This window comes from Lygodium microphyllum, chromosome 23 (assembly GCF_053477565.2).
Source record: "Lygodium microphyllum isolate KBCC chromosome 23, Lygodium_microphyllum_v1.1.10, whole genome shotgun sequence".
Classification (NCBI taxonomy): domain Eukaryota; kingdom Viridiplantae; phylum Streptophyta; class Polypodiopsida; order Schizaeales; family Lygodiaceae; genus Lygodium; species Lygodium microphyllum.
Genome location: NC_141157.1, coordinates 35,352,224 through 35,363,124, shown reverse-complemented (window position 1 = coordinate 35,363,124; position 10,901 = coordinate 35,352,224). Strand labels below are relative to the sequence as shown.

Below are 10,901 nucleotides of genomic sequence, written 5' to 3'. Positions count from 1 at the left end.
AAACTTATTTGACTGGATTTTCCTTTTCATTAAAGATTTTGATGTGAGAAATTTTGAAGCACATAGAAGTTTTGCTGGTGAGGATTCCTGGAAGGCATAGCAAACTAGAAAGTGTGGATACCTTAGCAGGCACTAGTGATGATTCATTGGAGCACTGACAGGGATTTGATGGGTATTGTTTTCCTAATAAATCCCAGATTGCAGAGACAATCTAATACCTCGCTCAGATTGTTTTGAAGACCAGGGCAGGCCTATTCCCACTTAAAGTAGTATTATTGTCCCTGAGAAATTATTCAGCAATCTAAACTCCCAAATTCTGTGTGTAAACATGTGCAACTGTGGTTTAAGAAGTAGATCAAGTGTTATTGTCACTTGCATGGTACTTCTATAATCCTGGTCACTTCTTATGCACATTTAGATGGCTACTTGTTAATCCACTTCTGTGAAATCACTTTTGGAGCAGCAATCAAAGGATGTTAAAATGATGCTGTATTGCAACTCAAGGCTTTAGTAATTGGTAAAGTAGCACATGTGGCTTGCGGATTCTGAGATACTGTTAGTCTTACGAACAAACCCTCTCCTCTCAGCCTTGGACTACTGCTCTCAGTTAGCCCTATCATGTCCACTGTATCAACAACCAGGGGTATGTCTGTTGATCCTGATTGTGCCTGGAAGCGGACTTATACTTCTGGGTCAGTCCCATAGAAGTAGTGCTTGATGTGATGGTATGAAATTCTGGAGGGATTCTTTGGAAGGGGCCTGGGTGGCGGGGGAAGGGGGGAGGGGAATGGAGGGATGTCTTTCATCGGGAGGAACTGTTTGACAGAACCTTTTTGCCTGAAATGTGCATGCCTTTCTCACAATTTACAAGAGGACCTCATCTTTCAAAATCTCTGTCTCTCTATGCATATGTACATACATATGCACATGCACGTGTCTGTGTGGACATTATTTTGGCCATGTCAATAATGTCAATATATGCAGAATAATGAAAGATTTACATGCTCTGTGCACACTGCATATCTGTGCTAACAATGAGAATATTGTAAGTCCTGATGCCAGAAAAGCTTGATAGAAATGATGTTGACCAAGTTAATGGAAGGATCATTCAGATTTTAGTTAGCTGAACCTGTCATATATGACCCATAGTTATGGGTTAACAAAAGCCTCCCTAACCAGAGAGAGAGAAGAAATCCTAAAAGAATTGGGCAGGTTGGTCATGAGGAAAATATTTTGTTTGATGGATTATTACTATGCAGCCCTGTAAATATTTACTTGCATTGTACTTTGCTTCCCTTTTGCTGGAAAATGATGCTCTGGCTTGTTCTTCTCTGTCCAGGATATGGCTGAGCATCTAACTACTGTCCATCTCTCGAGATGTGAAAAAGGGGAGCAGTGTTTGTACAAGGGGTCCACTCTTCCTGGTGGTTTTCCGAATTCTTGGGTATGAGATTCTTAGTATGTGTGATGAATGTAATAACATGTATAAACATTCAAAAATAAGCTATTAAGAACAGTGGTTCATAAATTCTAGAGGATTACAGGGTCTTTGTTCATTGTACTGTAGGTTAGATTACCCATCAACTACTTGTATTGTGTATAGCAGAATGGAGCTGCTACTTGCACATCTGAGCTGAAGACTTTCAAGGATGGAGAAGTTCATTCATGGGACCGTGGCTTTGACAGTGAAGGCACTCAGGTAGGTAGTCTACTGGATTTTTTCTTTGCGGAAGTCAATTATAGGTGTCTTAAACATTTACTAATAAATCCAAGCATGCATGACATTTTTTCAAGAGAGTTTTGAGGAGTCTGTAAGTATTTCAAGCTTGTTATATGCTTCAACCTGGCAAAAACAGGTTTGGGGTGTGCAAAAAGGACCATATGAGTTCAAGCCTGTGAAAGCAAATTTCAATGGCATCCGAAGTACCAACTAATGAGAAAACCTTGAGCACAGCACAAGGGAGAATCCTGCAAGTATAGTTTGCAGCTATCATTGTCATCATTTTGCAGTCACAAGCATTGTGGATCTGTTAAATTCTTATGTATATATTCAAGAAGGCTTTTCTCTTGTTGATTGGTTATTAAATTTTTATTTTGAAAATCCAATTGAGTTCCCTGCCTTAATCATTACTCAATAAAGTTAGCTTTTTAGGACCCAGTTTTCTCAACTTCTTTCTAAAGTACTAATCCCTTAAGGGTTCAAAATTGGAAAGGACTCTCATTGAAAGAATGTGTTCAGAGATACACTTTCTGGAGTTAAAATTGGGTACAGACTTCTGAGTCTTTCTGAACTCTATTTGTGGTCTTGCTAATTGCCTTCTTATTAATACAGAAGGTTGGTTCTCTTGGTCCTATTGTTGACAAGTCCAACTAATAGTTCTACCTTCATCATTTCAAATTCCAATACTGGCCTCACAAATCTGGTATAAAATTGCACCAGAGGGGAGGACCTAGTGGTTGGCCTAGCAGTTGAGACTTGGGCTCATAATCATGAGGTTGCGAGTTTTAGTCTTGTTGAGTGCATCACTTTGTTCACGAGGTCCATTCATGAGAGTCCGGGCTTTGGTTTACTCAACTGCTCTTTTTTTTTCTGGGTGGGGGGGTTTGCACTTATCTTTGTTGTCCTCACATACTTAGCATATGTTTTGTGTGTTGAAGAGAATGTTCTAATGTGTTGGAGGAATGCAATAAGCAAATGATGACAAAGGAAATCAAGCCTATCCAATGTGAGAATGGAGGAGAGTTTTGGCCAACTCACCCTTTACACCTTCCATCTTGTTGCACATACATATCTGTACATTACCCATCCACTCACCCACCTTTTTTGTTGTGGAAAAATAGTGTCAATTATTATTATGCACAATGGCTGAGTACTGCAGAAGTGCGTGCACTCACTTTGGGTGGAAAAATATTGTATCAATTATTAATATGCACAATGGTTGAATACTCCTACAAGAGTGCAAGTAAAAAAAGGCTCAAAACCACGTGAAAAAGATAACACCTCCTATGGAAGTGTAGCCATCCAATGCTGGAGTGACAAGGTTGTAAGAAGAAAGTGATGCAAAAATCTTCTAAAGCAAGTATAGCCATCTAAAGCATACATTAGCCTCAAAGGTAGCTAAGCTGCAAGGTTTCCATATTGTCCAGACTGTCTAAAGTGTACCTATATAGAAAACAAAAATGGTGTAAGGCTTTCTTAAAGGAGATAAGAGTTTGAGAGATGAACTCTTCATGAATAAGCTCTTCTTGAATGAGGGCTCTCGTTAAAGCACCACATTTGTGATTAGTAGGGGTAATTGTTTAGTGGTGAGCATATAATCTAAATAAACTAGCTCAAGTGTAGATCTCAGTACAAAGTTGCTCCTTAAGTGGTAGTCTGTTAAGTGATATTGTAGACTCTTTGATACCATTTAATAATAGAATCTATATAAGGAAGTTAGCATGTTTTATGTATCTAAAGCTTTGGTTACAGGATAATTATTGCTCTTTTGGTTATTGTGTTTGTAAGTCTATTTCATTGTATTGAATACTTCCATATGGAAAGTTATGATAATATACATGCATTTGGCTATCAATTGTAAGGAAAACACTGCGTTCTAGCTTACAAAATGCTTCAGTTGTGATCCTTATTTATTTTTTACAATGTAGATTGGTTGAATTAACTCAAATCGTATTACAAATTGGGCTTCAAAGAGGCCTGCAGAGATGGTCCTAAGTATGCAACCTTTGACCTTGAGGAAGAGCTACAAATGTAACTTGAAGTGTTTCCAATTTCTAAAGATGAGTCTCTTTCAATTTGATTGTAATTTAATGTGAGCTCTCGAAATGAAGTGAATTAGCCTCATCATAAGTACTATCCATCCACTTAATATGAGATTTGAGTAGTGCTAGTATCCAACTAGTAATCAAGTTTTGGATGATTCTCACTTTTTAAAAGGAAAACTAGTTAAAATGGCTTGATGATATCATGAATAATTTTTTTAAAAAAGGCATGAGACAAAGTCCTAACAATACCTAGAAGAGAGAGGATATCATTCACACTAGAAATGCCTCATGCTTGCAAGAAATTGGATTTCTTAGTCTCAATAATGAAAAGGATTGCTTTAATACAAACTTCATGCAAAGTGAATTACCTTTAACATAGTACTACCCATCCATTTGATATGCAACTGTTTTTTCAATTAACAAACAATTTCATGGTAAAAGCATATGCATACATGGATCCTTGAGAATGGTCTGGTCATTGAAGGCATTTACGTAAGGACCTGTTCCCAATGTAGCTAAGGTTTTAGTCCAAGTTGGTTGCTCCTTAGCAAACCTCTATAATATAGTCACTTTTTATGCCAAAACATTATAATGAACCTTGAGAACTATATTTTCTTACGTTGATTAGTTTCCACAAAGGCTCCATTGCCATAGACATCGACCTTGGTTGCATGATCTATGAGATAAATAAGTGCATGTAAGTGTCTTTCGTTAGCCATATTTTTTCTATTATTCCATCCAAAAAACTTATTATTACTTGGCTTTTTCATAGCATGATCAATTCCTCTCAAATGGACATATCAAATGAACAATGCATCGAAAGCATCGTAATAAGATGAACATGACTTGAACACAATCTTTTAGCTTCTAGAATCTATGGCATGGGTAAAGTTATCCTTGGGAGAAACCCAACTACCATTAGACTTTATAGCCCTTTCAATGGTATAGCAGCTTAAGGAAATATTTTAATGGATGACTCTTATTTTGGATACACTTTGCATTGAGCACGTAACTTCTATTTTCTAAGTTTTTGATCCTTTTTTAAAACCACATTGGCATAGTCAATCCAAAGTTTATTTGAAATGGCATCATGTTGTGTGGTAGTTAAGAAGTACAATCTATCCAATCATGCCTAGTGATTACCTTAAGTACTATGATGATGTGCATAATCACATAGCCTTATAAATGTTGGCGGTTGGGGTGCATCCATAACTACGATTTCACACTTTCCAAAAATGCAAATTTGTGCCACCAAACACCTACCATTCGTATGATTATAGGTTTGGATTGGGTTCTAATCTTTGGCAACTAAGACAACCACTTTTGAATGCAATGAGTTCTTCACATAGAAAATATCATCATTAACGAAATTGTAATGTTGGCCCCAAAAGTGATTATGTTAACTCAAATAAAGCATATATTATTTGTTATTGATAATAATGTAATCCCAAACCAATCCAGATTTTCCAAGATCACATAGACCTCTAACATCATATATAGTACATTTTATAAAACATTCATGAGCATATGTATAGTGAAAGAGTATGCACACAAGTGGCTAAGAAAGAAGTTGCATGCATTCAATCAATATCAACTTCCCTTTGCCCAATGAATCAATGTCCATAAATGGATTAGAATATTTCCACATATTTCCAAAGCTTCCTAAACTTAGAAGATTTGAAGGACAAAAATACATTTTTGGGGGGGGGGGGTGCAAGGGGAAAGCTTGGCATACTTATATATTTTTCTTTTTTTAAGTATTCTTTTTCTATCATTCTTGAGACTAGCCATTAGAGTATCTTGCTTGCTCTTCCCTCGACTAAATTTTGCTTAAGATATTTTCATCAAGGTTGAATATTGGATATAACCTACTCAATATCAGATTTTGCCACTATAGAACACAAATAAAACCATAGCAAAATATATCATAAGTGGTGTCGAGATGCTCAAAAAAGAAACTATGCACTTAAGTATTGGTGGAGGATCCACCTACACATACAACCAAAAAGGCTTCTCAGGAGAAGGTTGCTATATATTCAAAGCCTCCATACACATTCCTTTTGATGAAGAATTTATTGTTCTTTCATGAACTCCACACATATGGAGTTGGTTCATGAAAGAGAAACTAGATAGAATAATATATGTAACTACATAAACAAAGGGAAAGCAAGGAGGAGGAGAAGAAAGACAGAAAGACTCTGAATGATAGAGGACAAAAAAGGTGAATAATGAGAAATCTATGATCAACAGGGTGCAACTTGAGATTATTTCTACCATGCAAAAATCAATTTTCTTCTTCTTCTTCTTCTTCTTCTTCTTTGGCACAATCTAGGCAGCGAATAGGCTCTCATAATAATTGAGTATCTCAAAAGTAGAATTTAGAAACATCTTAATAATAGACCAATCCTCCCTTGATGGGGACAGAGCTTATCAAAGTAAGACAAGATGGTGACCTGGAACCTCAAAGAAGTCCACCAATTCCAAATATTGACCAAAACTGGACCTCAATTTTGAAATGGTATCAATGATAAACTTTTCAACTTAAATTTAGAAATCGGAGATGTGTACACTACATGAAACAATTGCCCTTCTGAAAAGTGTAGTTGTTGCCATATAGAAAGTTACACATGTCAAACTATCTAGAAATGAATCTCAATTTGGAGTTGAATGTGGGGAATCTTAAGGACTAAGGTTCCAAGCACTAGAAAAACAAGAGGCACCTTAGATTAAGCCATCAAAGAAAGCTACAACTCAAAAGACAGAAAAACTAGTGGCCCTTACAAGAAGAAGTCACTAGCACCAACATACAAGCACTTGTAATTTCCATGTATCACTGTCATTTAAATTATAAAATCATGTGTTCAAATACCAAACATCATGCAATTAGGGAACAAAATATTAGTAACTCTTTGTCACTACTCATAAAACAACCTCAAATCCAAAAGGGAAGAAACCAACCTATGGAAAGTCCAACAATAGTAGCTCCTAGCCTCTATCAACACTACTTTAGAAAGTCAATAACCATTGAGTTCTTTCAATCCAACCAAAGATCCAATTGTGCAATCCTCATCGGATATTATTGCTATATCTAGAAAGAAATGCCAAGCTACTTCCGATATCATTGTAGAACCTAAATTGTTATCACCCCCAATTGATACTTTCCCCTTAGACAAAGAAGAAGCCAAAAACACAGAATATTGATAAGATCAAATAATCCAAGAATGGGTCTAGAGATACTCAATGCAAAGATACGCCAAGTATGCTCTACTAAACCCAAACCTCCTCCTAGACTGAAAAATAATAAAGAAAATATCATTATAGAAATAGGAAAATAGTAGAAAAATAGACTAATCAAATGAAAGACCACCTATTTTATCCAAATTGATGCCATGATTAGTGTAACAGTACATGGCTATGACCAAGTTGATGTAGAATCCCTGTTGAAACACTAATAATAAGATATAACTATAGTGATAGTGACATGGGAAGAGCACAAATACATCTCTAGCATTCAACATGTTAGTGATTGATGGAATTTAACAAAACCTATCAGATTCTTTAGTTGAAACTATCAGACTCATCTCATCATATAACACTAGTCTTATCAAACTAGCATGGAGGAGATCCAAGAGCAAAAGTGGAAGGATGAGATTAACATCCCATTCTTAAGGGATTTTCACATTATCAAAACCTCCATAGAGTGGGTTACAAGTTGCATCATAACCAATTTTGAACAAGGTAGAACCATTAAGACTTTTGAGTGCAGTCCCACTTATGTGGCATCCCCATCCCTTGGTGTAATTGTTAAGGATTTTCAAGGTCTACTTTGTGCCTATATAGCATAGCTTATTTTTGTGCTTATTTTTCTCCATGCAGGTAACTTTTACTATCATCAACTGTAGCTGATTATAATGATATATTGTATGATGTATATTTAATATACATAGTCATCACATCTTGAATTCCAATGTCATCATCACGTGTAATAATAATGAGATCATCTACATAGATGACTAGCACAACGAAGCCTGCATCTGTCTTTTTGGTAAATAAATTGTGATCAACTCTGCCAACTATAAAGCCAAGACTCTGCAACTAACTAGTATTTCGTGCATGCCAAGCTCCTGGAGCTTGTTCTAGCCCATAGAGAGCCTTCTTTAGCTTACAAACATAATCTGGATATTGTGGGTATACATACCCTTCAGGTTGATCCATCGATACCTCTTCTTCCAGGTCACCATTCAGGAATGCATTCTTTACATCCATTTGCTATAATTTCTAGCCCATTGTTGTAGCCAAAGCAATTATAGTTCTGATAGTTGCCGTCTTGGCAATTGGGCTGAATGTTTCTTCCTAATTTAAACCATATTGCTGAGTATATCCTTTTGCTACCAACTTGACCTTGTATCTTTCAATGTTGACATCAGACTTGCATTTAACTTTTTACACCCATTTACAACCAATAGTCCTTTTGCCTTCACGCAATGCAGCTAGTTCCTAAGACCAATTTTCAATCAATGCAATCATTTTCTCATCCATTGCTTTGCACCAATTCTTATCCTAGACACATGTTCATCAAATGTAGGGGGTTCTTTGTACTCCATGACTTTGATCATGTATGCATAAAGATTTGCAGAGTATCCACTGCATGTGAATCTATCAATCAAGTGTCTCAATTGCAGTGCACTACTTGATTCCCCTCTTTCATGAGGCAGAACATATCTGCTCTACTTAACACGAGGAGTATACACAGACAAAATTCCAAGCTCATTGTCTAAGCTTTCAGCCGACTCATATCCAAAAGTCATCATGTCATATGCATCATCAAAAACTTTTTTTTTCCCTTTGCTAACTTTTAATTTTCCTTTTCTTTCTACATCATTTCTCCCCACTGACATAGTGTTGTTAGTGGATGGTGATGGATAGCTATACAATCTACCAGTCCAAGGGGATACATTGGGAGATACATCACATATAGGCCTAGACACAGTAGCACTCTACTATGGAATAATAGTAGATCCATGGTTTGAAGACATATCAATAGGGACAACAGTAGATGATGCATAGCAAGAAGCCATTTGATCAAAGATGACATCTTTGTTGAACAATGTTTCCTGTGTAGACGGATCAAAGCATTTGTAGGATTTTCATTCCTCCCTAGCATAACCAATAAACACACTCTTGTGTACTTTAGGATCCAACTTCCTTCTCTTTTCATCTAGGATATGGACATATGCAATGCAACCAAAAACTTTCAAGTGGTGATGTCTGCCTTATGCCCATGAAGCGTGCAGTCATAGATTGATTCAGGACATATATTGCTATCATAACAGCCTTAGCCTAGTAGTACAGTGGCATGTTATTTTCATTAAGCATTTCACGGGCATTCTCCATAAGTACCCTATTCTTTCTTTCAGCAACTCCATTCTGTTGCGGAGTATAATTGCATGAGAGTTGCCTGCAAATGCCATTCTTGGCTAAGTATGTATCAAACTTATTAGATACATATTTCCCACTATTGTTGGATCGCAAACATGAGATAAAGCAATCAAACTCCTTTTTAACCTACCTTTTGAAGTTCTTAAAAACAATAAACACCTAATTTTTGTGTTTCAGGATATACCCCCAGGTATACTTGTTGAAGTCATCTATAAATGTCACGTAGTACTTGGAGCCTCCAAGAGATGCATAATGGGTTGGTCCCCATACATTAGAGTGTATCAACTATAGTGGCCTTAAGCTGTTCCGGACATATTTTACAAACAGAAATCTAGCTTGTTTACCAAACTGACAAGCATCATAGACATGACCTATCTGTGTATGCAAACTTTGGCAAACTTGTGACTAGTTGCTTTCTTTGCTGAGTTTGTAGCTGCTAAATATTTACATGCACAATTCTCTTGTGCCATATTTCAAGATCTCATAGGTGCCTTGACCATGTGCAAACATGGCAGATTTCAATTGAGACAATGCAGCATCCAATGTGAATATATGACCATGTTTGTTACCGCGAGCAATAAGCTTGCAACTATTGCCAAACTCCTCTATAAAGCAACCATGCTTATTAAAGCGAACTTGCAAGTTCTGCTCTGTCATCTATCCCACTGACAACAATTTTTCATGATAGAGGGCACGTGCAATACACCATGCAAACTTTTCTTTTGTCCATCATGAATGACCAAGGGAACCACACCCTTATTCTTAATGCTATGTTGAGTATCATCTCATGTGCAAACATATCCATGCTTTCTTGGAACCATGTTAGTAAACCATTCACCATGTGGTGTCATATGATTTGATGCTCTAGAGTCAATATAGTAAACACCATCTATCTTAATTTCTTGAGCTGCATGGTTCTAAACATATATCATAGCAAACAACCTATCAATAGAAGCATCCTCAGCATTACTTGATAATGCATAGTATCCATGTTGTTTGCCTCTCTAATTAGCTTGTTTTTCCAACAATCTTTGGCAATGTGGCCATACTTGCCATAGTAATGAAGTCCTTATCCTTGTTAGCATTTGCATGCACTGTCTGTGTGACTACCATGATTCTCGATCTCTAGAGTTGGATCTCCCCCTTGCTCAGAAGTATCCACCACCTCTAACATTTTTCCCCTGCTAGTTATTGGCATTTTAAGATACATGTTGTTGAGTTCCTCTACCATAAGAAAACCCTCTTTCATGGCTACCACGGGCTCTTTGATTTCAATAGAATACTGTATCCCTGCCTTTTGAACTACTTGAACTAGTAGCTAATCCCAATTTAGCCTCTTTATGTATGAGCAAAAACACAAGCTCATTAAAATCTGGCATCTTAGATCGCAGTGAGATAGAGGTGTCAAAAGATTTATATTCATATCCCAGACCATTCAAGGTCACAACTACCAAATCCTCATCACCTACATCAGCTCCTACTAGAGCTAACTAATGTGCAATGGGGTTTATTTCAATCACATAATCTTGTATGGACCATCTGCTTTAACTCGATTTTGTGTGCACTAGTGGTCGTGCCATAATACCTCATCAAAATATTCCAAGTATCCTCTAGTGACTTGCAATTCATTATTTGCACGACCATTGCATCAGAGATACATAAAGACAGCCAATGGAGCACTCTTTGGGCTCATTCCA

The 10,901-nt window shown here is 36.8% G+C and overlaps 1 protein-coding gene across 1 annotated transcript; it reads left to right on the top strand.

The window, feature by feature from the left end:
- Window positions 1-1,090: 1,090 nt before the first annotated feature.
- Window positions 1,091-2,213, top strand: LOC148016056 (chromophore lyase CRL, chloroplastic-like). Its single transcript, XM_087664722.1, has 4 exons — window positions 1,091-1,212; window positions 1,340-1,444; window positions 1,607-1,699; window positions 1,857-2,213. Exons 2-4 carry the CDS (start codon window positions 1,343-1,345, stop codon window positions 1,932-1,934), a joined length of 273 nt encoding a protein of 90 aa, XP_087520848.1. The 5' UTR covers window positions 1,091-1,212; window positions 1,340-1,342; the 3' UTR covers window positions 1,935-2,213.
- The last annotated feature ends 8,688 nt before the right edge of the window (window positions 2,214-10,901 follow it).

Coding starts and splice junctions, on each gene's coding strand:
- LOC148016056 (XM_087664722.1), top strand. CDS start 1,343: ATGGCTGAGCATCTAACTACTGTCCATCTCTCGAGATGTGAAAAAGGG. Junction 1,445..1,606: donor GTGGTTTTCCGAATTCTTGG/GTATGAGATTCT, acceptor TGTGTATAGCAG/AATGGAGCTGCTACTTGCAC. Junction 1,700..1,856: donor TTGACAGTGAAGGCACTCAG/GTAGGTAGTCTA, acceptor TGGCAAAAACAG/GTTTGGGGTGTGCAAAAAGG.